The sequence below is a fragment of the Aplidium turbinatum genome, chromosome 7 (genome assembly GCF_918807975.1).
Source record: "Aplidium turbinatum chromosome 7, kaAplTurb1.1, whole genome shotgun sequence".
Classification (NCBI taxonomy): domain Eukaryota; kingdom Metazoa; phylum Chordata; class Ascidiacea; order Aplousobranchia; family Polyclinidae; genus Aplidium; species Aplidium turbinatum.
Window position 1 is genome coordinate 28,712,569 of NC_137478.1, and position 27,880 is coordinate 28,740,448.

At 38.7% G+C, this 27,880-nt stretch overlaps 1 protein-coding gene across 1 annotated transcript; it reads left to right on the forward strand.

Moving 5' to 3' along the window:
- Positions 1-17,900: 17,900 nt before the first annotated feature.
- Positions 17,901-27,379, forward strand: LOC145774358 (protein disulfide-isomerase TMX3-like). Its single transcript, XM_082585586.1, has 8 exons — positions 17,901-18,138; positions 18,803-18,958; positions 20,942-21,076; positions 21,564-21,741; positions 22,124-22,265; positions 23,281-23,449; positions 25,293-25,506; positions 26,842-27,379. Exons 1-8 carry the CDS (start codon positions 18,047-18,049, stop codon positions 27,100-27,102), a joined length of 1,347 nt encoding a protein of 448 aa, XP_082441712.1. The 5' UTR covers positions 17,901-18,046; the 3' UTR covers positions 27,103-27,379.
- The last annotated feature ends 501 nt before the right edge of the window (positions 27,380-27,880 follow it).

Here is a 27,880-nt window from a genome sequence, read left to right on the forward strand (position 1 = left end):
TGATAATTTGTGCCATAAACAGAGTGTTTTAGGCAACTGACCTCAACTGACTGATTTGTTTTGATGTTAAAGCAGCTACGTAATGCCCATTGCGCTGTTGTTTGTGAACGCCGCTTTGTTTGGTCATTTATTTGAGCGTCAGCAAAATCTTACATTTTATCTACTCTGTGTTTCTTGACGTTGAATCAACGTAGTTAGAAGTTTGTGCCGGCAAACACAGTTTGTAACTTTTTGCGTATGACGCCATCATTCGAATCATTTCTCTTCTCTTTTCGTACTATATATGAAGTCTGTTCTTAGCGAAATTCATAATTTTAATGTAACATTGTTAACTACAGTACATGAACGTAGCCTACCAGTTCTGTCGAGAATCGATTGAGGAGTTATAAGTATGGCAACCAGACCCGTAGCCAGCCGGGGGCCAGGGGGGGCCTCGCCCCCCCCCCCACCCTGAAAAAAAATTCGCCCCCCCTGGCAAAATTCCAACATTCTCGAGCAACAGCTACAATTGTAATGATTTTGCCCATCTTTCCCGTTGCAGAGCTCCAACCTAGGCCCAATTAACTACAATTGTTTTGTTTAGTTAACAGCTAAGATGATTAAACAATTTCTCCCCCCCTCCTTTGGCAACCTCAACATGTTCAATTTAACCAAGGCCAACACGTGTTAGGTTGATAGAAAAATTGTCAGAACTGTGCAAAATAAAAATGTTTTGAGAAAGAATGATAACCTAACAAAGAGGGAATGGTTTTCCAGCAGGCCTACAAACCGGTACAAATTAGGCTATTTGATATCAGCTGTCGCTATTCTCGGTACCATATTCTAAGGGTCAGTGATAACCAATTTGTGCACTGATAAACCAAATTTGTGCAGAGATAAATCGCAAAATGTGCAGTGGTAAAGCAAGTGGTTTTTGAAGACAACGCATACAAAATATAAACCGTAATCTTTTAAGCAGTGTTTATTTTTTCCTTTCAATCAGTGTAAATAAATTTTGTTTCTAGTTTTCTAATCTGTAAAGTGTTCAACCTTGCAGCAAATATTGCTACATTTGGATCTAGCACTGCCGTTTGTGAGTGTGGATTCTCAGTGTTAACAAGGGTTGACGCTCCCACTAGACGAAGCATGTTACAACCAAAACAGGCAAACTTGGTGCTTAGGCCTATGGCCTTTGAACATTCTGTATCGAAATCTATCGATTTAGACTTGTTTATGAGACGGTTTGCATCCAAACATCCGCGACTGCAATAGACTAGCTCACGGGTGTATTAGGCGGAATGTAATCATATCTATCAAAATCCTCGGCACTAGCTCCTTCGAGCCAGTTAAAGTTTTTGCTCATAACCAGTGGCGTAGCCAAAGGGGGGGGGGGTCTCTTTATGTCTCTAAAACAAAGTTTGCCTAACTTTAAACGAAACTGCAAAGAGCGAGTTTTGCCATTACCAAACATTCAAATATCTTAGCCTGGAATTAGCAACAAGAAAACATAGAGACTTGTAGCTTTATTTCCGAAAAATGCCGAAGAAAACTTGATCTTATCCTTTTGCTATGCCACCGGACAGCACCATTTTACAGGAATATTCATACCCACATTTTTGTTGAAAATACTCTCAGAATGCACCAAATTCAAAGTAATTTTTCAAAATTTTCTGGGGGAGGCCCCCCAGACCCTCCGCCGCTGGGTGTCGCGATAAGCGAAACTCGCCGTCAACCCCACCCCCTTTCAAAATTCCTGGCTACGCTACTGCTCATAACAAGTAGCCTAACGCTATTTATACAACAAGTCAACAATTGCTGTGTTATGTTGGTCATTGTAATATGGTTGCCGTGATTTAACTAGCGGATAAAATAAGAGACCAGTGTTGGGCTTAACACTAATCTGATATATTGCAATTTTTGTGGATACCGGTATTTAAGAGGTTAAAATGCCAAAATCATTTAAATTTTTTTGGCCCCCCCTAACAAAAAGTTGGCCACCCCTAGCTCAGCGGTCTGGCTACGGCCCTGATGGCAACCAATTTTTTGACCTAAAAACTTGAAATTTTGACTTTATTATTTTCAATTTTGACCTAATTTTAATAAATAACTTTCTGCGTTTGCAACCCAAATGCGAAATACAAAGCATATTTTAGAAATCAAACCGCTAGGTAAGGATATCTTCTTTTTTTAATAAAATAAAATAAAAATGTGGAAGACTCAACGACACCACAGCTAACGAACAGGTAGTGAAAGTCACTCGAAAAACTGAAAAAGATAAATATGGAGTGTCTTTAAATACTGAAATTACTGAGAGGGTTCTGCAGTATTAGTGTATTACAGTACTATACTTCTAGCTAAAGACAAATTTCAGAACATCAGGAAGCTAAAACTCAATACTAGTACTGTATATGTATAATGGTTTGAGCATTAGCCTACTTAGTATTCAATCGTCAGTAGTGGGCGAAACAAGATTATTACATCAGAATAGCAACAGAAATTGCAACAAAAAATCAGTATCTGTGTAGCTTTAACAAAATATCAATAGAGAGAAGAAAAACTACATAAAAAGAAACTTTTGACCTAACCATGAAACTTGACTTTTTTTTACTTAATAACTTTGAAACCTCTCTTCGTGTCAGCCTGAAATTTAGTTTATGGACGTTTTATAAGCTTTGAACAAGGCAGAAAAATTTTGACTTTATTGACTTTTGGTTGTCCTAGTTATAAAGATCGCCCGACAAAATTTCAGTGATCGTATGTTGCTATTTCATTATTGTTTTTTAATTATTGATCAACAGAACACATTTTCGATAAAATGTTTAATAATTCGGTTCTTCCGACGTAACATTGATTTGTAGATTTGTTTGTCGTTTTGTAGATTTCTTTGATTTTTATTGATCATAGATGCCTTTGATTTGAACGTGTTTATAACGTAATTCTAAGCGCAATAATTATTAGTAGCCAACGTCTTTTCGTTTACAGAAAGACCGTGATCAACGATAGAAGATAACGACACGAGGGTCGGACTGTCTTGCTATTTTCGCGCGTCTACGATATAGGTCTACTGGGTGGTATCGTTTGTACATTAAAGTTTTCATTTGTTTTATACTTCTCATCTATGAGTGTGAGTTCACCGGCGGAACTAGGAGTTCATCTTCAACACAACATAGGCCTATACCAGTGGCGTATCCTGGTTGGTTGAGCAAGGGAAGCAATAAAACTCGTGGGGGAATAGAGCGTGCCGAAAGCACGTGTTTTCTAGGGGGGTCCGGGGGCATGCTCCCCCGGAAAATTTTTGCAAAATTACACTCAAATAATGAATTATACTGCTTTCTGGAAACACTTTTAAGGTAATTTTTGTATGAAATTTATTAGCAGATAAACAGCTATTAACTTATTAAAGGTAGCTCTTACACACGAACGGGCAATAGTCAAAAAATGCGACAATAATTAGAGAACACCAAAAACTCAGCTACAAAGTCAAGTCTAGCTTAGACCTCACATATCCTGTCTTATTCCAAAGTCTATCCAGCCAGGATAACAGTGTAAAGCCAACATTTGGCTCAAACTTTTGCTTACAAGGCCGATATTATAACCATAACAGTGCCCTAGATTTTCTCATTACATAGCTCACTGGCACAACATCCAACAGAGCAGAGTTGCCAGACTATGAAAAAGTCTTAAAGCCAAAATAATACAAAGAAAAAGCCAAAACAAGAAAAATATTAGACAAAAAAGGCCAAATGGATATATTTACCTGTTTCTATCAAAAATAATAAAATTTACATATATATTTTATTACTTGTAGTAGATTTTAATGAATTGTAGCAAAAATATTTCTGAAAGTAGCCCAAAAAATAGCAAGTTAGCCTATAAAAGTAGCGGATGAGTTTTGATCACGAGTATTAAACAAGTACAGAACATGTATTAAACAATGTTGAATATGGTTTCATCTGGTAAGGTTACACTATTTGAGAAATATTGATGATTATGCATTTTGAAGAGTCACACAAAAACTAATTCGCGGAATTTGGCTAATCTGGCAACCTCGCGACTGGAAGCAATTTTTAAATCGCTTCCAGCGATTAGTTAAAAGAAACGTAAATTGCGAAAACTTTGCGCTGCTTTTTTCCTTTCTTTCAAACTTGTTTCTTCTTATTGCAAAAACGAGAGCAACGGATGCAATACGAATCTTCGCTTCCGTTGGCTTCCAACTTTTTTTAAATTAAAACCGAGTTAAAATCATACGGGGGGCATGAGTGAAAAACCGTTCTAAATCGCATTTAGGTAAAGAAATTACGAAATCGTTTTACTGAAAAATATCAGCTTCTCTTTTTTCAATTTTGACAGGGGAAGCAATGCTTCCATTGAGGATACGCCCCTGGCCTATACTGTTTCATTGTACTGTTCATTCTATTGTGACATTGTCTCCTAAAGAGTTGTCAGAGGAAAAGTTTCGAAATGCAAGCTTTATTCAATGCTATTTTTGCAGTTATAAAAGTATGGGATACAAGAAAACAGAAGGTTATATAGGCCTATGTATGAAAATTAATTTTAAAATGTTTTTGTTTTTTAGCATTCTTGCTTGTTGAATACTATCAGCATACAGTATTTGCAAGTTGGTATATACAGTACGCTATTGTTTTTATCGCTGCAGGTCTATTAACTTAAGAAATTGCTGTTTAATCCATAATTGTTTTGTTAAGTTTTTGATCTATTTGCTTTGTCATGCCTAAGACTTGGAAGAATACTTACGATTCTGGTAGAAAATACAATCCTGAATGGGAAAAAAAAGTTTGTGTGGCTGAAAAAGAGCAGCGTTGCTTCATCGAATGGGTACTGCAAAATTTGCCACTGCACTATCACCCCACGATTAAGCAACTTGGCCGCTCATGAACAAACTGCTAAGCATAAACGATTTGTTCCTCTAGCAGGACAAAGTACGCTGAATATGGGCACTTCAATGGATCTTGACTCTACTGCAGTTAAAAAGGCAGAGTTACAACTTGCTGTTGCTGTCGCTTGCCATTGTGCTGTTCGCAGTATCGACCACTTAGGGGAGATAATTTCAGGGCTTGCTGGCAAAGGCAGTTGTTTATCAAAACTGAAACTGCACAGAACAAAATGTTCATGCCTTATCAAAAATGTTATTGCCCCATCTCTAAAAGAAGAGTTGATATTGGACTTGAAGGGCAAAAAGTTTTCCATGATCATAGACGAGTCAACTGACATTTCTGTTAAAAAACATTTATGCATTTTGGTGCGGTTTTACAGTGAACGTAAAGGAAAAGTTGTAACAGAGTTTCTTTGTTTAGTACAAGTAACTGAGGCAACAGCAGCCAATCTGTTTGATGTTATTGACCAGGAACTGTCGAGTTGTGGCCAGTGCTTGGAAAATTGTATTGGCTTTGCATCAGATGGTGCTTCAGCAATGGTGGGCAGCAACAACTCTGTCTGGACACGAATAAAAGAGCGTTCTCCAAATTGCATTCAAGTAAAGTGCATATGCCACTCATTGGCCTTATGTGTGCAGCATGCAGCTTCAAAGTTACCTTCAAATATTGGTTATTTAATATCAGAAGTTACACAATGGTTTTCTAACAGCGACTTAAGACGAGAGAGCTATAAAGACCTATACAAAGTCATGAATACCACTGATGATGTGGATATGACAAAAACAGCACCATTGCCCTTTGAGAAGCCATCTGCAACACGGTGGTTGGTAAGAGGAAAAGTCATGTATAACATCTTAATGAACTGGCATGAATTGAGAGCCTACTTTACTGCAGCTGAGCAAGGTGTGCAAAGATTGGATACCGGTACTCGTTATAAAGCACGTTTAATTAAAGAAGTGCTGCTGGATCACAACAATTATCTTTATTTTGTTTTTGCTACACCCTTGGTCCAAGAGTTTGAAAAGGTAAATAGCTTATTTCAGCAGACGAATGCTGATCCACAAGGTCTTTCCAAAACTCTACACTTGCACTCTCAAGCTTTGTAGCCTATAGACGACTGCATGATGTAAATGACAACCCAAAATCTATGGAGAAAATTGATTTTGGTGCTCATTTTTTGATGGAATGTGCCAAATACGAAGATGGTGCTAGGCCAGACAATTCTAACTTTGTAATTTCTGAAATTGAAGGTGTAAAAGTTAGATGCAAAGCAATGCTTAAAGAAGCTCTTCAACAAGTCACCAAAAGATTGCCATCATCTCAGGAAATATTTCAAAATTTGGCCCACTCTAAGTCCTAATTATGTTTTAAGTCAAACATCACGAGCTTCTTTTCTTAGCTTGCCTTTTCTTCATCTCGCTGAAAGTAGCCTAATCTTACTGTTTTGGAAGACCAATACAGAAAGATAATTTTTGTAGATTGGAAAGAAGAAGAGCCATTTAAATCAAACAATGAGCTGCTATATAGGGCAGGTCGATTTTATACTTTTTTTGGAATATTAAAGTGAATAATGTACCGGTAGTTAGATTTAGTTAAAAAACTCACTTCTGTGAAATATCAGCCATATCGGATGAGAAACGGGTTGCGGAAATTGATTTGAATTTTTTTCAATGTTTGAAAGAAAATTGCATTACCGCTAGATGGCGCAAAACCAACTTCAAAAATGGCTGCTTATTTTTCGTTTAAACTGCTTTGACTCAATCCTTCGGGAACTCAAAATGAAAACTTTTATGTTCAGGCGTACTCTTCGAAGTAAAAAATTAATAAAAATGAAACAAATATTCAGTATATACGTGGTCACAGCGGTAAACCATAATTTCTTCGTGGGAAAATTGTAACTTAAAGTTCCCGGATCCTTTCGTCTGCATATAATGACCGAAGAAACACACACTTGAACTTCTTTTCAAACAGTGTATTTCTGTAAAAATTAGCCCACGGCTACCAAAAACGAGGGGGTGCAACGCGTACACCACTGAAAACTGTCACTACAGAACAGATTACTTGGATAAAAGACGGAACCTTTGTCCAGCTAGCAAGCACTAAGCCAACAGTTAAATGTGCGGCCAACTTTCAAACAATCATTTTACGAATGACCAGAATAGATATCAATATCTCAAATTCACGTAGAAAGTAACTGTGACGCAATAAATGAAAGACAATTATGAAGTCATTCCAACAGGTGTTTAAAGCTGATGTAATATTTCCTGTTTAAACAGGCCCAAACAAGTCCAAACAAGTTTGACACAAGTCCATGAACGATGGTGCAATTTTGGCACATTCTTTAGGAATTTCCATGACGTAATATTCAGTAGACTTGAACGGTTTTATATGACGTTTGATTTGTACAGAGATTGGCCGTAACATAGCGGCCCCTAGTTATGACAGTCTAACATGGCATAACTAAAAAAGAATTGAAGGACAATCGTGAGCCAATGAATAAAAACACATGATACACAAATTCTTTGAATCACTCACGTTTAAGTTAATACGCAAATACAAAGGGCATGCAAAGAATGAACAACAATACGAAATAATACACGACGATACATGAAATTGGTACCATAGGTACACGCTAAAATGACGCTATATACAATAGTTGCGATAATAACCGACTGTTCTGGGCTCAGACAAGGGTCGGCCACCGCAGACAAAACCAAGCTCATACCCTAACACTTAGGTGTTCTTTACGGGAGCGAGGCACGAAATATCCCTCAACACGTAGTCTACTTTTACTTTCCCCGTACTCTCATCATAGTTGCAGACGGCAACTTTGGCTCTACGAACCACAGGCTTCCCTTTCCTAGTTTGTGGAACTACCTCATGCACCCTCCCAAGTTGATACTTCCCACGTTTACCAATGTCTTGGAGAGAACCTACCACTACAAGTTGACCAGGCTCCAAATTCTCGGCCATTTTTAGCCATTTTTTCCGGCCCTGAAGACCTGGCAAGTAAAAATCGATCCATTTACTCCAAAACTGCTGAGAAAGTGACAAATTGAACCGATAATCCCTTCTTAATTGGTCACGATCATGTGGTTGCCCAACAGCACAGTATGGGTCTAAGTATGGGGTCAAAAGTGAGGCAGGGGTGATGACAGTAAAATCCCTAGGGTCGTCACTCAAAGGTACCAAAGGGCGTTCGTTCACGATCCGAACGGCACTACCTGTGTACGTAAGCAGTTCAATAAAATTGGGCTTACGTATTGAAGAGTCTAAAATGTGAAAAAAGTATTTGGTCACATCAGCCATGAAACCAAATCTTTCAAGCCGAAATCTAGCCAAGACATCTGCCAGAGGGTTTAACAAGTCAGACAATTCAGGACAAGAAGACATTACATCATTTACACAAGTTCCTCGGAATTCAGATTGTTTTAAAGCCTTCTTCTTTAAATCAGCAGCTCTATCTGACGCCAACACAAAATTGTTAGGTAAATCAATAACTTCCTTCAACGGAACAGGTATCTCAAATCGACCATCTTTCAACTCAATATTCGGTTCGACAAGTTCTCTAGCCAAAATATCATTGCGAGACAATTCACAGGTTTCATTTTGCAAAGTCAAATCCTGAATGACTTTATTCAGGTCTGCTATTTCCATATCACGAGACTCAATTTTACGCTGAAAGCCAGAGATGACATCCGACTCTGAAGACGTCTGCACTCTGCACACTTTAGCAACGCTTTCAACTAAGGGTGACTTACCACCACATGCCAACCAACCGAGAGGAGTGAGTAAAGCATGCGGTTCACTGCGATTTTCACCAACACGTTCTTCTTTTGCCCACATCAAATAAGCGTTGTCATTGCCAATCAGTACATCTACAGTACTACAATCATTCAAATGAAACATATTCACGTCATGAAAATGACGGAAACTACTTAAATCTTGTTTATGGGGTAAAGTTTTAACATCGTCAGCCCAAGCTGGGTTAACCACCGAGGTTATATCACAAAACAGTTCATCAGTCTCTAACGACTGGATGTTGAGTTTAACAAGGTCAGCACAAGTAGGTTTCTGACCAGCCAGAGTATCCATTTTAAACGACGCTTTATCATACGGTTTAAGACCAAGTTCGCACACCAAGTCACTCGAAACAAAGGTCAACTGCGAACCAGGATCATGCTGACAATACATCAACTTCGATTTGCCAGTCATTGGATTCAAAACACGAGCAGCAGTAACGCGGTTAAAGGCTGCTTTAACATTTCCAATCTTAACATTACGCACAGGAACTCTGGCACCAGCATCATCTTTACCGACCAAATCCAGAGAATCACGTGACGTCACATAAAAATCATGCAGAAGAAAATAGTGTTTCCTATCGTTGGTAGGTCCACACTTACGACAGTTGTTTGCATGATTACAGTCTCTAACCATATGCTGGCGCAAACAGTTCAAGCATTTTCCAGCTTTCACAATGACATCTCTCCGACGTTTAGGTGTCAAGCGCAAAAATTCTTTACAATTAGACAAAAAATGATATTCAACTTGACCACGTGACGAACAACAAAAACACGCCGGTATGTCACTATGTCTGGCCACACCACCGCGCGGTGCGCCAACAGCAGTCGAGTACTGCGAACTCCCTGAAATCACATTATCATGGGGTTTTACCGACGTCTGCCTAACCGGACATGAAGGCAATTTTCCTTTGCCAAACTTTTTAAAATGCTGCGACTCACCAGAATCGCCCATTAGCATAATGCTAAAATCAGTCGACTTGCGCGTTTCCTCCCGTACTACAAAATCAAACAAACTCTGAAAAGTAGGTTCCTCAGTGCTACCATACTGATCACCTAAAAAGTCAAGATAACGCTGCTTAGCGTCAAACGGGAGTCGTTTAGCCAAATCCAAAACAAAACGTCCTTCTAATTTATCACGCTGACCATAAGCTTTCGCGTAAAGCAAACACTGCGACAATTCATCTTTAAACTCTTTCAAATCACTGGAAGAGATAGAAGTCAATTTGCTACCATAGCGATACTTTCTAATTTCTGGTTCTGCGAAAAGACCTCCACGAACTCCAAAACGTTGGGACAAGCGAGCTAACGACATTTCTATCCTGTCTTCCTCTGACAAGCCAGGAGTGTCAGAAACCAAATTAGCAATCGTTTGTGCAGCTGTTCTAACACAAGCTGCTTGCAACAAAGTCAAACGAGTTCCCTTAAAGGGCGAAGCTGCCATCAAGGCCATAACACGATTTTTAAAGAAGACAAATGGCATATTATTACCATCGTAACCAATCAAGGCCGCCTTATCGAAGAACGTCCTACTATTTTGGTATTCAAAAAAGCAATCCTGCTGTTGAGAACTCGATTTAGCGGGAGAAGACAAGCTATATCCCTTAAGGGGCTGAGTGGGCTCAGTCACATGCACAGCCCGATCACGATCCTCACACACGTTAAAATCAGGAGACGCGATACGCCTCTCACAACCACCCAAATTACGTGTAGCTGGGCGATCAAAAACTAGCGGCGCTGAAAACTGTGAAGGGGGCAAAGCATTACTGCTAATGGCGGCCCCGTGACCTGTACGCTCTGGGGGAGGAGTTCGGTTGTAATTTGCAGACCTTGGCTCTACAGCCTTCGGAAGACCCTTAGCCGCGGCCCCGAGACCTCCTGAAACAGCTGGAAAACATGTGGATTGTACAGGTCCACTTACGGATTGAACAGGCGTCTGGAAAAGGTTAGGTAAATTAAACTGTGATTGATGTTCACTTCTGGAATGCCTAGAAGAGCCCTTCCTAGAACTACGCCGGGAGCCCAACTCAGAACGATATTCAGCTAAAACTACCTCTTTACGTTGTTCGGCCCTCAACTGAGCGTCTTTGAGTGCGAACTCAGCAGCTCTAGCTTCGGCTCTCGCGGCGGCCTCAGCAGCTCTCGCTTCGGCCTCAGCTCTCGCGGCAGCCTCTGCTCGTGCGGCCTCAGCAGCTCTCGCGTCGGCCTCAGCTCTCGCGGCAGCCTCAGCTCGTATGGCTTCAGCAGCTCTCGCGTCGGCCTCAGCTCTCGCGGCAGCCTCAGCTCGTATGGCTTCAGCTCTTGCGATGGCCTCAGCAGCTCTTGCTTCGGCCTCAGCTTGGATCTGGAGCTCCTCTCGTCTTAACTGTAGGTTAATTTGTGCAACTATCCGTGACGAGCTCTCAGACATCCTAGTGTTACATTTGAGGCGCTATCCTCAGGATGTATGTCAGCATCCAACCTATCTGAGAACTCACTTTCTTTTTGTTCGAAGTTATTTTTTAACGAGTTAAATTCGGGATCTACCCTATCACGAAGTTCTGCCAAGATTGCAGAGTTAACAATTTTACTCAAAAGAGCATGGAAATGCCGTAATTCCTCTTCTAAAGTAGATAACTTAGATCTAAAAATTAACAGTTCCTGCTTATCACTCAAAGAACCTAGGGCTACAGAAAGTTTCCCAATTTGAGTCAAAATATCCCGTCTAAGATGCCGGGCCTCTCGAACTGACTTAGCCTCATCGTTAATGGGTCCCTCCCCAGAATGGCCTGCCCGACCGCAAAGAACATCATCAGGCTTAAACTCAGTCGAGTCGACGGCGGTCGAGTCCCTGTCACCACCGAGTGTAGACATATTAAATGTTAGGGCTAAATTTAACAATTAAAAAATTAAGTTACACAAACACACAAAATTACAGTAGTTATAAAAAACTTAACTGCAAAGACCGTAAAAATACAAAAAAGAATTTAAATGCACGATACCGTAGCTGTACGAGTATGTGAAGTCCAAACGTCCACAAAACTTGCTTGGATTCTTCCACTTGAATCTTCAAGCACAGATGGATTGCCTTTAATCTTCTTTCTTGCCAATGAATGTCAAAGTTATTTTTTTTTCTGTACCAAACTGAGAAGAAATGTCTTTAATTTTCTTTGCTTCTTTAGACTACCAACCAACAAGATCTTCTTTTATTATTTCTTTGCTTCTAAGTGCTTCTTGGCCTACCAACTAACTAACTTCGTCTTTTATTTTTTATGGTCACAGCGGTAAACCATAATTTCTTCGTGGGAAAATTGTAACTTAAAGTTCCCGGATCCTTTCGTCTGCATATAATGACCGAAGAAACACACACTTGAACTTCTTTTCAAACAGTGTATTTCTGTAAAAATTAGCCCACGGCTACCAAAAACGAGGGGGTGCAACGCGTACACCACTGAAAACTGTCACTACAGAACAGATTACTTGGATAAAAGACGGAACCTTTGTCCAGCTAGCAAGCACTAAGCCAACAGTTAAATGTGCGGCCAACTTTCAAACAATCATTTTACGAATGACCAGAATAGATATCAATATCTCAAATTCACGTAGAAAGTAACTGTGACGCAATAAATGAAAGACAATTATGAAGTCATTCCAACAGGTGTTTAAAGCTGATGTAATATTTCCTGTTTAAACAGGCCCAAACAAGTTTGACACAAGTCTATGAACGATGGTGCAATTTTGGCACATTCTTTAGGAATTTCCATGACGTAATATTCAGTAGACTTGAACGGTTTTATATGACGTTTGATTTGTACAGAGATTGGCCGTAACAATACGCGAACTACAGTGAGTGAAAGTTGGTTAGGCTACTGAGCTACTACAGCTCGGACTGCAAGTCGTCGTAAGAGTGACGATAATGACCTTAAGACGGAAACGGCCGGCGCGTATTTCTACTGAGAGCTTTGGCAACAATTGTTTTGTGACGATTTTCGAAACCGTAGGAAACTTGCGAAGCTTCCGAAACCAGTTTTACGCATCTCTCCACACTTTGCGAATGTGAAGGTCCATCAGAAATGTTCAGTTTTCAATCGTTGTCAACGAATGATTGAAGGTCCTAATTTGAAACTTCCTGTGTCAGTGGTGGGTTTGGGCTTTCAAGATCGCTGATATCAATTAACTCTTGCCACTCGTTTGCATTCCAGTTGACTAATGGAATCTTTTTTGCTGCCCTGTGCTCGCTAGAAAAATACAAAAATAAGTTAGCGACTGCTAAAATTTTTACTATCCACGCCAAGAAAAAATCAGTTCAGATTTTGCTGCTGTCTGTAATTTTTCGCCGATAACTTTGGTTTTTGCTTTGGCTCGATCCAGTTTGGACTTATTCATTAAAATGTGACGGAGATCAATTTCCGGTCTCAAAAGATGTTTTATGTCATGTAATAATGCATTGCCAAGCAATGATACAGTCACTCCTCACAAGCTCTAAACGGAAAAAAGGAAATTTTACGGTGCTGTATTTGCAGGCCGGCACTCTTGCTTGTCCTAAAATAAAACATGATGACATTAAAAAAAAAGTAACTTACGGTAATAATAAATCTGTGATACAACTCAAATGTTACCGGCCTAAATTATAAACATTCAAACATCAGGGATTTATGGCAAACAAAGGTAAAATACCGTAGTTTCGGTATGTAAATTTTTAGGTTACTTATACTCTTTGTGCACTGAGACTGAGCTTATTAAAAAACATCAATATGATGCACGTGTTGATTTTTTCATTGTGGTACCAATTCATATTATGTAACCTATCACTTTCAATCCACTAAATAAATCGTGCTTACCTTGTCTGACGCCGAACCTGACGTGCTTGAGCTACTTATCCATTCGGGTAATTCTGATGGTCCAGGTATGTCGCCTTCCTCCTCGTGGAAGTCATGGGGAAGTTTTTGTAGCCATTCTTCATTATTTTGTGCTTTAGAAACTGCTTATCGATCAATCAATAACATTTGAAAGATACCTTTAGGACCAATTTTTAGCGTTTAATCTATCAGATTAACTCTTTCTTCCAATGGAATTTTGGCATTTGCAGAGAATCCACAGAGAATGTGCTCTTTCTTGCAATCCAATAGCTTGCAGTTGACTCGAGTATCCCTGCATGCCACAACTTCCAGCGAACAAATACATGTCCAGATTAGCTTTTGCTGAGCCTTTTGCGTGTATGCAGTTTATATTCTTAACCAATTTCACTAAATCTTTAATTTTTCTGTTGATGGCTTTGTCAGACATCAAACGTAGGCGAGGATTTAGCTTACTGCCTGCCAGATAGGCTACTAATTAAATCCTCGCTGATGCGCAAAACAATACCCCAAATATTTCTTTTAATTTTAGCATTGTTAAGGTGGTAATAATATTGAATTAGTTGTTTATAAGTGCTAGGTTCCGTTTTAGCAAGCTCGCAAGGGCCTCTTCCATGATGCTGTTCACTTTGTCGTGTTGGACGCGGATTTTCTTTTGGCATATTTCAATAAGAGTTTGTAAACAAGAAAGTTTATCACATGGCCTACTAGCTGAAATTAAATAAGATTTAAAAAAAAATTTATTTAGATCAACTGATTCACTGGCTTGTCAAATCATTGCTCAAAAACGATCTATTATATTCATGTAAGAAGCACATCTCCAATCCTGTAATGATAAGCTGATTAGGTTACGGTACTCAAGCTAATGAATAGCCTAAATATATAGAGACGCGTCAGGCTTATAACAAGCACTAGACCTACAGTCTATCACTGAATTAAGTGCTTAATTTCAATTCGAGCTAAACAACAACTTTTTCACTGTTCAGGTCTCCTATTCTTATAAAATTCCGCTAACTTACTGTGATTAGGCAAGCCTACATCATCTATAAAGTATGGAGAAAGTCATCGCGCGTTTGCGGCTGTTATGACGACTTCCGCTAACGGCGCTACATATTCGCGCTTTTCAAAAAAAACGCGGGGAGCAACTTTTAAGAATTTAATCGTATTTCCGCAAGCGATCGTTGCACTTTACTTATTTTTTTTACTTGCGAAAGATGTTTTTCACTTATTGGCAACTACCGGTACTTTATTCCATATCAAATTTTAAAATCGACCTGCCCTATGTATGCAACACAGAACAATTTTGGTTAGGAATCGTGAAAAACTTTCAATTTAAAGAGTTGGCTTGCTATGCGCTAACATGCTTGGCAACTCCAGTCAGCAATGCTGTTGTTGAGAGAATTTTCTCACTCGTTAGGCTACCTGTTGTAAAACTAAGCCAAGGAACAGACTGCAAATCAACACATTGGATTCGATTGTCAGAATCAGGACTGATTTAATTTTTTCTTCAAAATGCTGCAAAGATTTTAAGGCAACTGATAAAATGCTTGAGTTGTTCAATGCGGACATGTACACGCAAAGTGAAATCATGCAAGACTCTACTGATGAATTTGAATCGTTTCTGTAATTTTTTTCAAACATGATTTCATGCCAGCACCAAATGTTTCCGCTTATATGTTGGGTGCACCTTGCAAGATGAAGAGTATAATTGCCCCTCCGTCCTAAATTGTAAGTTTATTTTGAATGTGCAACAGTTGTTTAAAACAGGCTTTCTAGGTCTTCAATCAATACTTCACACTCTTATTGAGAGTGCAAGACTTCTTACTGTTTAGTTCAAGAGTCGGCAGCAATGGTGAGTGGTTAGCACGTTGGGCTCACAGTCGAAAGCCTGCATGTTCGACTCCAGTCACCTGCACTTGCTGTTGTTTCTCTAGGCAAGAAACTTTACGATAATTGCCTCTACCCAGTGATCGATTTCGAGTAATGGGTAGTGCCAAATTTAAGTCATAAGTAAAGTAGACAACCGGAAACAGACATTGCCGTCGGCTGCAGCGTGGGTCAGGTGTACGTCGGAAGGCGTACACCGATGCATAGCGCTCAAGTCCGCTTTCCCGCAATGCAGGAAAAAGATAAACAAACAAACAAACAAACAAACAAAAGCCTTTTCTTAGCCAAAAATATTTTTGCTCTAGCTATGCTCTCCTCATCTTGCGAGGTAAAAAGTGTTACTTTGTGCTGTTAATTCGTCCATTTAATAACACCAAGTATGTGATGATAACTTGTTTTTAGTACTTGATAGTCGTTTCGTGCTTATGCTTTGTTTGGCTTTTTTTGGCTTTTCTCAAAAGTTATTTGGTTTTTTTATTTTCGTTTTGGCTGGAGTTTTAGTCAAGTTTAGCTTTTTTTTTGCAATTTTGGTCTGGCAACCCTGGCTCTGCGCCAAGAGTTTCTACAAGTATGCGAAACTACCAGGATTCAGGAATAACCAGTGGTGCCACTCCCAGTGTTTTTCCACTAGATCTAGTGTTTTTGGGTTGCATCTAGTGTTCTAGTGTTTTTTTAGCGATTTACCGCTGTGTTGGTGTGCATAAGTTTGGACAGTGTTCAAAGTAGCCCCACCTACTTTTGTTTGGCGGCATCAATGTGTTTGTAGTGCTTTTCAAAGTGGACTCGAGTTTTTTTGTCTAGTTACACCCAATGATGACCAAATTTGAGATATTTAGCATAAATACTTTAAAAAATACACACAAACGACTGTAAAAGTGTTCAAAGTAGACTAAAGTAGGTACGGTACCGGTAGCGTAACCCTAGCCTACCATATGGTACCGGAGGCTTACATTTCGTCGCCTACATTTGATGAGTGTGGAGTTCTTAGACTACATTACCTCAGAGATGATTGTGAGTATGATAATATTGCGTTTTTGACAATATATTTGCAAAAGCAAAATTTGGGGAAAATTTGTTCGCCCCCCAAAATGTTTTACTCTCCTACGGCTATGACTTCAGGGCTCTCACTTTCAAGGAAATTCAGTTCTACTTTGAAATTTTAAGGACTTTTAACACTCACTAACGCCATTGGCTGTCATTTTTGTACATTATGCGTGTAAATGATTGTGTATTTATGATGCTAGTGTTTTTTTTGTGAATCTACTGTAATGTTTTTTTTAGTCAAATCTAGTACGTACTTTTCCATGACAAGAGAGTGGCAAAAGTGGGAATAACCAATGAAGACTTTGTCAGTCTGAGGATAAACATTCAACACCAACCAAAAATCACCTCTCTACAAAAATTGTTTTATTTGTAGTGTTTATAATTAATTTACCGTAGGCTACCTATACTATTTTGGCAACAGACGAAATAAAAGGTTTGATTTCGTTGATTCCTTGGGTTTTCTTTTGTTTCCAACAGACTATGAATGGAATCCAGAAAATATCCATTCAATGGGTAATTTTAGAGGCACCTGCTGGTCCTGGTGTTTCCTTCCTAGCTGTATTTCAGTTGAATTTATTTTGTTCTGTTGGCGAATATGCACACTGTAGCCTTCCTTTTCAACAGTACCAACAGTTGACTTGTTTGTTCATAGACAAGAGATAGTAGTCTAACAATCATGGTAGGCCTATGCATTTGGTGTATTGAAACCATATGTTGGTTTGCACTTGTATTTAAGTCTTTTATTTAACAATTTTGTTCTCAAAAGTTGAGACTGTAGGCTACTACCATAGCTTCAGACTGGTGTACAATCAACTATGCTTAATCACAATAATCAGTCAAAGTTTTGCTGGTTCCGAATCTAAATAGGTATTTCTGCACAATTTTCCCCGTTTAAATGTATCATCACTACGGACTACGGTACTCCACCAAGCAAAAGCCGGTTTAAGTTAAGACAAAAGATTTCATCGTTATCGCTTTTTCTATATATATGTGTTTAGCGAGAATTCAAGTCTGGAGTTGATGTTGGGTATTGTGCTGTGTTCTCGCAAAGCGTTAGTGGCAATGTTACCAGATAATTTTTTTATTTCTAGTCCAATTACAACTAAATAGGCTATAAGCCTAACCCATTTACAGGTTAAAACGAGCCCAAAAGTAGCCAAAAATATGAAAGTTTAAAGCAAAAAAGAAATTTGTAGCTAGAAATGATATATATTTATTTTGTAAAATTTAGTTTAAAATAGAGTGAAACCAAACAAAACCAACAACCATACAAACCGTGACTGCTAACATTTTCCTAAAGTGTAAAAATTTTAAAATTTACTTTTGAGTTTATTTCACTTTACCTTGTGCGAATTAAACGACTCAGTGAAACACGGAACAGGAGTTTAAGCCGCACCAAACAGAGGAATGATAGCAAAATAGAGACATCAAAAAGGAAAAAACCGAAAATAATGAAATTCGTTCTCTCATAATTGAGCCACCTGTTTAATCAGACCAGTTTGGCTGGTCCCGATGTGGTCCGATTAAGCGGGGTTGACTATAATGTAGATTTTTAAACTTTTATTTATTTTATTGGTAACAATCATTTACACAAAATTAGAGGATCATGATTAAAATATTGTCTTTGTTGTTATGTTGTTTCTACTCTTTCCCACTGTTTACCAGTACAACTGGAAAAATTTTGGAATTAGATGAAAGGTGAGTTTATGCCAATGGCCAGAAAGTCACTTGTTTCTGCAACACAGCATATATAATAATGAGAATACCAAGAATAACATATATTTTGAAATATCAGTATCAAACTTGGTATAATAGCCAATGCAAACAGTTCCAGCCTAGTCGTAGTCGTATAATGTTCAATTAAACCCATTCACTCATCGTTCAAAACATAGAAGCGCCATTATTGCAAAGTTTGTTTGATAGCTCCTTGGGCATAAAACCAATGTCTGTCTAACTCTCACCATTAAGGTGTCAAGCTTGTACATTGGGCTCTAAATCTTTGTGATCTTTAATTCAATAAAATCTTATTTATTCCTGTAAATCTGGGCTAGGCTGGGTGCAACCTATTTTGTCCCCTGAACACTTCGTCCCCCGCTTTCGTCTCTTGAAAAGAGAGAAAAAATACAACAGAGCCGGAGTCGTTGATCGGAGTTGCCGCAAACATTTTGAAATTTCTCTCAATCTTTTCTGGGGACAAAATAAGTCGAAATTCGATTTTGTAGGTCAACTTTCCATTTATCTAGATTCTATTAATTATAAAGCGCAACACTGCAGCAGTCATGTCTCCATCTTGTGTTTTACTGAGTTTGGCAGTCAAAAAGTATGCCATGTTCTTACATACCTAGTCTATATTTGTTTGTAGATTTTTAACTGTGCAAAAAGATGGCTTATGGCTGGTCATGTTTTATGCCCCATGGTGTGGCCATTGCCAACGTCTGGAACCAACGTGGGTTGATGTGGGAGCAACGCTACATGAGCAAAAATCTGGTGTGCATGTTGCCAAACTTGATGCAACCAAGTGAGTTGTGAAGAATGATTTGCAATTGCTGATTGCATATTATGCATAATGCAGTTTTTAGAGCAGTAGTTTTCAACCTGGGGGTCGCCAGACTCCTGAAAATCTAGTGTATCTTTTTTAATTTTTTTTACCAGAAAAGATTAAAAACTGTGTTCTTTCTCAATCGACCATTCCTCGACCAGAGTTTCTCTATTGTGTAAGCTTTCAGATGTATTAAAGGCTTTAAAAATAGGAAAGCTTTTGATATATTTCACCCAGTTCACGTACATTGATTTGTGCAAACTATAGTGAAGTAGAGTAACCATGCTATGCCAGAAAAAGAAAGGTTAGCCTATTTGGAATCCTTTGTCAAATATGGATTATATATATGTTTTATTTACATTTAAAATTTGTCTTACCAACCTTTCACAAACTTCATGCTTGAGCGAACGCAAAAACACCTCATTTTCAAATGACCATATCTCGAAAACCGCTGAACCGATTTTGCTGAGATTGGTGTAATTTTTCTTAGAATGACTTGCTCTACAAAGTGTCTAAATTTCATCAAAATCTGAGACCATGGGTTACATAGCTTGGTCAAGTTGACAAAGACTTATCCTGCTATCATTCTGAATGGAACTGCGTTTTACTTTTACTTGCCTGAGATAACTAATCATTTGATTGATTGATCATCTTCCTCGTGGCTGATCACGTGACTTCACGGTCTTATACGACCCAGCTATCTCCTGTGATTTTTAGCAACCTAGATTTACCACTCCTTTCTGTATTAGTCGCATGTATAATGATTTATTGTATAAATAATTGACATCACATTCTTTATAATTTTGCTCCAATTGAACTTTCTCCTCTAATCACACCTTCAATGCGCACACTCTCAGCTTGCTCTTTGCTGGAATGGATTTTTTTTGCTCTCTTTTTCTCAAATCGTAGCTGAAGAACTCCCCTTAAAATAAAAAAAAGATTTAGTCTCGTGCGGTCTTCCTAAAACAAATTCGAGCGAAATTGCTGAAGTCAGTTAGAAAGTTTGTGGCGCGCGTTAGCGTTGCGGTTTTGAGTAGCGTAAAATAAAAAGCAGATTGTGACGAAAGCGTAAGTTCATTTGTATTGAAATTCCGTTTGGGAATTCAAGGAAGTATATATTAAATAGTTGTGGTTTTTATTTGCTGAGAAAAGAGTGAAAACTATTTTTGTAAGGGCAAGTGCGCATTAACCACTCAGTAGACCGGCGGGCGCATTTGCCGCTTTGACTATATATAGGATCTGTCAGTTTGGTTTTCAAGTATATTTCTGTCAGTATGGTTTCCAAGTGAAAAATTTCAAAATGTAGGCTATTTTATTTGAAACTTCTTTCAGCAACAATTCTAGCGCCTTTCCGATACCACTACATTGAAAAATAGTAGCGCCGCTACTCCAACAAAAATGTAGCGGCCGCTATTTTTACCAAAAATGTAGCGGCCGCTACTTTTACCAAAAAAGTAACGTACTACCTCTGATAAAATGTAGCAATAAATTCGATCTCTAAAAATGGGAAAATGTAGTTTTTATAATTATTTTTTCTTCTATTGTCTAGCCAAACTTAATGGGAAATAGAAATAATAATCGTAGAAAATGTAATAAAAGCAGCAGTAACATCGTGAAAAGACGCTTTTGGTTTCAGAAGTTTGCATAAGAACAGCAAAACGAGATATAATTTGATGTCGGGCTTGTCGGCATGAATTAAGTTTGGTTAAATTTTGCATTAATTTAAATATGCTTTTGTTGAATATTTTTATAAAGGGGTTATGCTATGTGGCTATGTTGCTTGCTCCGATGGGGTCGCTCTGCAAAAATAGTTAAAAACTCCTGTTTTAGAGTAACATTTTGGTTAATTCATCATTGAATATTTATCATATAATATTGATAATCTGGCTAGACAATAAGGAATAATTCTAACATTGTTAATAAAGAGAAAGAGATTAATTTTCATCTAATTCTGTTTTACAGATATTCAAATGTGGCCAATCAATTTCAAGTACGTGGTTTTCCAACAATTCTTTTTTTCAAACAAGGACAGCGTATTGATTTCAATGGGGTCCGCTCAAAGCAAAGCATTATTTCATTTGTGAATCGAGCAAAAGGGTATGGACTTGCTGCACTGTTTTTTTGTATTGAAGATTTCTGTTACTACAGTATTATGTTATTAAAATTACTGCTTTGTTTGTGACATTGTTTTAAGTTTCCAATAGTTGAATAATTATCTTTAGTATTAGTTGCATGATTAGTCTGATTACGCATCTTAATTTTTATTCATTATTTTGATTGGGGGACAGGTTAAATTTCTTCATGGAAATTACTCTCCACTGCTATCAAGCTGCCTAGTACTGAAACATCAGTGGTGTCAAACCCGCCATATATAAAAATTCAACTGTTGTATCTACTATATAATTATATATAGGCTATTCGATCTGTTATACATACGGAAATTCTATACACCTGAGGAAGAACGTTTGCAATTGTACGAGCCAACCTTGTAATTACCTTGTACGAGCTACGGAGAATAAAAATGTGGTAAAATTTTATTATGCTTGCTTGCCTTATCTATGAGCATCGTTTTTCTCCTTTTTAGTCCTGAAGTAGCCATACTGACAGATCAAGAATCCTTCCTCCGTGCTAAACAAACCTATGATGTATTTTTTATCTATGTTGGTAACGAGGGCTCATTGAAGGATATGTATTTCAAAGCTGCCAAGTCCCTGTTTACTACCATCAGTTTGTTTTCAGCCTCCAAAGATATTTTGCCCAAGGTAGGTTTCTGTATGTAAGATTTTTTTCTGATCCATCTGCATCATCTTAGTCTAGAACAGGGTTTGCAACATCTTTGTATTTGTCCAGATATTTTGAGCATGTGGGATGAAAAAATCGGGCAATTTGGGTTCTTTAAATATGTGCAAGTCACGTGAAAAATAACCTTGAAACCTCTTAATCTGTGGTTGAGTGAGAAGTACATTTGAGAAAAACCTGCTCATTGCAATACTGTTTACATATCACTGTGGGCCCTGTGGGGGATGAGGCAATCCCAACCGATTGCGAAATGATGTTATGTTCAAATAGTTTTTCATTAATCTTATAAGTCTCTAAGATGTGACCATCGCATTAAGTTATGATAATTCAAATTGTTGTTCTCAGGATATTGCCATCAAAGGCGACCCCACCATAGTGGTGTTCAAAGATGACATGTACTATGAGATGCCAAGTGCTCCACCCGATGACGAATTCTTGAGAATGTGGCTTCAAGCCGAACAATTTCCTAGCTACAATCATTTGACTGGTAACTCTGATGTTGAAATAATATATAGTAATGTAAACTAGTAGTTATGCACTAGACTTTGTTTCAGCACTGTGTTTCACTGCACTGTGTTTCAGCTTGTCTACATTATTTATGTCCTTTTTCTAAATAAGGCAAGTTACATTGCAAAGTGCATGTTTGCAAATTAGAGAACTGCAAAAATTTTGTTGAAAATTGCCAGTTATTAAAACTTTGCTACGCAAACGGTGGCTTCTGCGAAATTCACGCTCAGATTAAACATTCATGAAAGAGCTGTTGGATATTAAAATACTTGCTTTCGTTCATGCGCCGAAAACGCACAAGAATCACAGAACCTAGAAAGCGCCCTAAGTTTTAAAGCAACTTGCTCCGCGAAAATTCTATGATGAAGAATTGTTATGTTTGGTGGGTGGTGTTCTGAATTTTATCAGTAAAAAATATTTTCACACGTTCTCTAAATCTCTAAACTTCATTCAGCTAAATCTTGCCTTTGTTGTCGCAACGCTTGACATCCACCACTTTTATTCATTCGATCACACAGATCTGTGACTGTCTGCATGTCGTGGTAGAACTCTTCATCTTGGCCCTCGTACAACCCTTTTCTACATTTCCAACTAACAAAATGCTTCACCAATCTTGTTGTTGCCTTCTTGGCATCGACACATCTTACATGTACCCACTTTCTTCATCCCTTGCGCTGTGTTGAATTCTTTATCGTTTTTCCCTTATATTGCATTTAAGCAGATTTACATTGCTCTGAGTAACTGTCCATTCTGCTCCACTTATCACTTTTTTCGTTTGTAAATTGTAATAAAGCTTCACTTTTATTATATCAAATATTTATAGGGACTGTGGGTGCCTCCCACCCCACGCATTAGCCCGCTAAAATCTGTCCTGTCTAGATTAATTCAACATCTGCAATCGTTGAGTCAACGTAAAACGACGGATTTTTCTTGCTTGTTTGGCACAACTGATTGCAGATTGTACTTAAAACCAAGATAACGTTGTCTCCTCTCAGGAGGAAGTTACCATTCTTTGAGGGAGACCGGGAGAAGGTTTGCGATTACAGTCACTGAAAAAGATGACCCTTTGAATAAAACGATGGAAGAGATAGCGTCAAAGAAGAAGCATATGTACACGTTTTGCTGGGTAGAAGGGAATAGCATTGTCAATAGAATGACCTCTGGGTAAGATATTACTAAAATGGTACGGTACGCGAAACGTAACATTGTATCTTGTATGATAACCTAATACTGTACAACATGTCTTTGAAGCAATAATAACGCATCCATAAATCATTTCACGGAATGGCCCGTTTTGGAGATGTCCCAGTTCCAAGATTTCGATCAAATGAACAAATAGTCTCAGCGAAGAGAAAACAGCTGTTAAACAGCATCTGTGACATTAACGATTATACTATAATTTAGGTTAATTGCCTTCCTAAAAAATAACGGTTGCTAGATATACCTGCAAGGTATCAGCTAATTTACCTCACTGCGTAACAATTACAACATAACGGTTTTGTTTGCATGTAGTAGTAGTCCAGTTTTAATCCGGTGATGTCCCCGTTACCGAGGGTGGCCGGATTCACCTCCAAGTGCCGCAATCGTCTTCACACCCTGCCTCCATATCGATCTGTCTAGCGCGTCCTCTCTTGTCAAGCCCACCTTGCAGCTTTCTTCCTCAACTTGCTTTTTTTATGTTTTCTTTGGTCTTCCTTGTTTTCTACGACCCTCCACTCGCAACTCCAGCGCTCTTCTCAAAACATCATCTTCATCCCTTCTCAAAACATGCCCATACCACCTCACTCCATTCGCTTTTGCCAACTTATCAACACTCTCATTCAACCCAAGCAAGCTCATAAGTTCTTCGGTATTCCTTTTGTCCAACAGCTTTACACCACACATTGCTCTCACCATCGCTCTCTCAGTTCTTCTTAAAATCGCCAATTCGTTTTCCCGTAAGCACCATGTCTCACTTCCGTACAGCATTGCAGATCTCACACAACTAGTATAAATTCTTCCTCTCATTTTCAACGGAAATCTTCTACCACATAACAACTCTCGACACTCTCTGAACTTCACCCAACCAAACCTTCCTCTTGCAGTCAGTCACTGCCGCTTCACAACCACCACTGGCATTCAATCTATCTCCTAGATAGCAAAAGGCATTTACTGATTCAACTTCGTCATTCAGCTTTTCTACAGGACCAATCATTCCTTCCTCAATCTTCTTGCATCTTTCACATTCAAAACCATCTCCTGATCTGCATGTCACTCTCTTCATCTTTGCACATCTTCCATGCACCCATTTCTTGCATTTCGTACATGTAACAGAGTTTGTCATCACTCTTCTTCCGCAGACGCCACATGGGTCAATTTTGCTCATTGTGATTTCCCCTTCCGTTCCGCTTATTACGACCTTTGCATGGATATGGGAATATTCTAAAACCGCCTACCTAAATGATCCCCACAAATTCTCTAAATGAACAGCAGCCGTCGTTGGACTTTCAAGAAATCACCGTCTCCGAATTGTTCCAGACCGTCCATTCCATACGATCAGAGGACTTTTGATGGTTTTAGATAGCTAGTTCATTTGCTTAAATTTCCTACTTCCTTTACCATACCCGTACCAGCAGTTAGTGCGTACGTCAGTTGTGAACGCTTTCTAGAACCGTGTTCGAAAGATCTTTGGTGTGATCTGACAGGATGTCGAATCTACGTCCACCAATGCGCTCTGTTCATGGCAGGGCTTCCTTTCAATGACATCCGTGACCGTTTTTTTGGTGGTTTCTTTTTTCAGCAGGTTTAAACACACATTAGGTTTGCAGTTTGCTTAAATCATATCATAATAAACTGAAATTGATATGATATAAAGAGTCACTGAGCATACCAAGCATGTGTTCGAAACTTTTTAAAAAATGTACGCCCAATGTGAACGATGACCACACAGTGTCAACAGAATGTGAACACCACAAAAAAAACGGTGACTGCACATTTTTCCCCGTACTCTAAACGTTTCATTTTCCAGCACCGTCTCCGTACCAAACGTCATTGTGTATGATACGGACTCGCATGAATATTATGCCTTGAATGAGGAAGAAAACTCCTCTTCCTCTATCACAAAAGCGAGAGTGGAGAAGTTCTTTGAGGACATCAAAGCGGGCAATATTGCTTTCAAAGGAGGAAGTGGCATGTTTGAGAAAATGAAACGTTCTTTGGGAAACTTTTTTGGATTTTTTGTGGTAATTTAAATTTGAAGAATTCCTTGTAACTCGGAAACACTAAAATTTCGGGCCTTTTTGTATATATTCTTGTAGGGACACGTAAATATAATTTGTGTATTGGCTAGAAAATACTTGAAATAATATTTTTAAAACCTTTCCTGTTTGGAAATTCAAATTTAAAGAATTAATAACGGGTATGTTTTTAAATATAACTGATATCAAAATGATAATTATGTAAAATGTAATAGACTTGATTTGTATTTTTTCCTTGCAACTCAGAAAAACTTAGTATTTATGCCATTTTCGTATAGGCTACTGTTTTTAGGGTAACAATAAGATTTGTATACAGTAGAATTCGCCTATAACGGCACCCCTAGGGGATTTGCAAAAACTGACGTTATAACCGAATTGACGTTATAGACGAACTACCGCAAACTATTCCAAAACTGTCTTTCGATTAAAGAAAGAGGTGTATAATCCAGTCAGGTTTACTGTGTACCACCAAACTGACAAAGGTCACGCAAAACATACAATAAACAAAAAAATTGTTTTAAAAAAAATAACCTACAGCGAAAGGTACAGGAAATTTGCGCAATACAGCTCGTTACATACAGTAGTAGAGAAGTTCATTGTTTATTAGCCAAAAAGGCATTGATCTTCAGCTATTTCGGTTTTGACACGGATTTCTCTACCACATAGCGTTCAGCTTTTGCTAAATAATGTAGGATTTGCTCGCTATCGTCGTAACTTCGGATTTTTTCACGCGGGAAAAAAAAGTTAATTCAGTTAATTAGTTTATACAGTACTGTACGTACAACTGTTGCTTTGAGTTGTTTAAAGGTCAGCTGTAGAGCTGCTTTTTACAAGTGATAGTTTTTCACGCGGGAAAAAAGTTAATTCATTTAATTAAAGTCCCTGCTGCGAACGACATAGCAAAATAAAGGGAAGACATTTTGCAAGCAGCGACGCTAACTGGATTAAAAGACTGACCGTTCCTGGTGAAGGTGATGGCTTAAAGTGACGTTATAAACGAACAAAAGACGTCGGGGGACCAATTAAGGGTGCTGTTACATGCGAATTGACGTTATAGGCGATGCTGTTGTAGCCGAACTACAATGTACGTAAAAGATAGGAATTCTGCCGGGACCGAGCAAAATGTGACGTAATAGGCGAATTGACGTTATAAACGAAGCCGTTATAGGCGAATTCTACTGTATTAACTAAAAAATACGTGTAAATCATATTTTTAAGATTTCATTTTGTAAAGAATTCTGCTTCAGTGCAAGTAGGTCGTTAGGACTAAACACTTGATACTTCCGCTGTGGAATTATTTACTGAATCAATTCTCCACAGGATCTGTTTGTCAAGAATCCTGTCGTCACCTCACTGGTGATCCTGATCCCAACAGTCTTAATTGCCCTCTTCTGCATCTGTCTGTGCACTATCGGTGATGATGAGGATGTTCCTGGCTCCGATGATGAGGATAGCGAGCTTGAGAGTGAATCGAATCAGGAGAGGTTTGACGAAGAAGGTTTTCACGGCTCCAGAGGTCCGGATGACTCTTCCGGGGAGGGAATAAGACACAGAATCAAGGATGTAACTGAAGAAGAGTGAAATGTATTCCAAATTACGTCCTTTATATTTTACACTGAAGTCTTGGGCTCACCATAATTGTTCCCTTTCGTACATGTGATAAACGTACCGGTAATAATGTCAGTATACCAATGTTTTGTATGTTCATTTCGATGTGTATTTAATCAGTACTGTATTCGGTACGTCCCGGCCAGTGTTGAGATTCATTAGAAAATCTTCAATTTGTATGCTTTTGTGTCGCTGCGTAGACGTTTAGTTTTGTTCTCAAACGAAAATGGGTAAACCAACCTTGCTAATCTGTCTGTGTAAACTCATTTCTCTGCCTTTCGATCAGCTGAGTTGGTTGAGCGTCTGATTTTATGGACAAAAAAACAAGATCAAGCGACCGTGGTTAGACTTATGGTGTGCGCTTAAGCAATACGTTTCAACAACAGTTTCACCCTGTGGTAGGGATAGACATTTCAAGCGGAAACTTCACTCTGTCAATCTCGGTGACCAGGCCAGCGTCAGTGGTTCAAAGCGTCTGTATGCACGCGGAACTGCCAGGATAAAGCTTTTAGTCCTTGGAAGAAGATTCCAGCATCAAACGAACAAATGTCCGCCCCGTGGTTACGCGCCCGGCTCAACGTTAAGCGGCGCAAGTTCGACTCGGTGTGTGCGCTTGAGCAAAGCGTTTCAGGACTGCTCTCCATTCAGCGACATCCAATGGATGGAATAATTCCCCGGCAACAACACTTAAACAAAAGGAAAATTTCACTGCCAATCTCGGTAACCGGCTCTGCATCAAGAGTCTTTACAA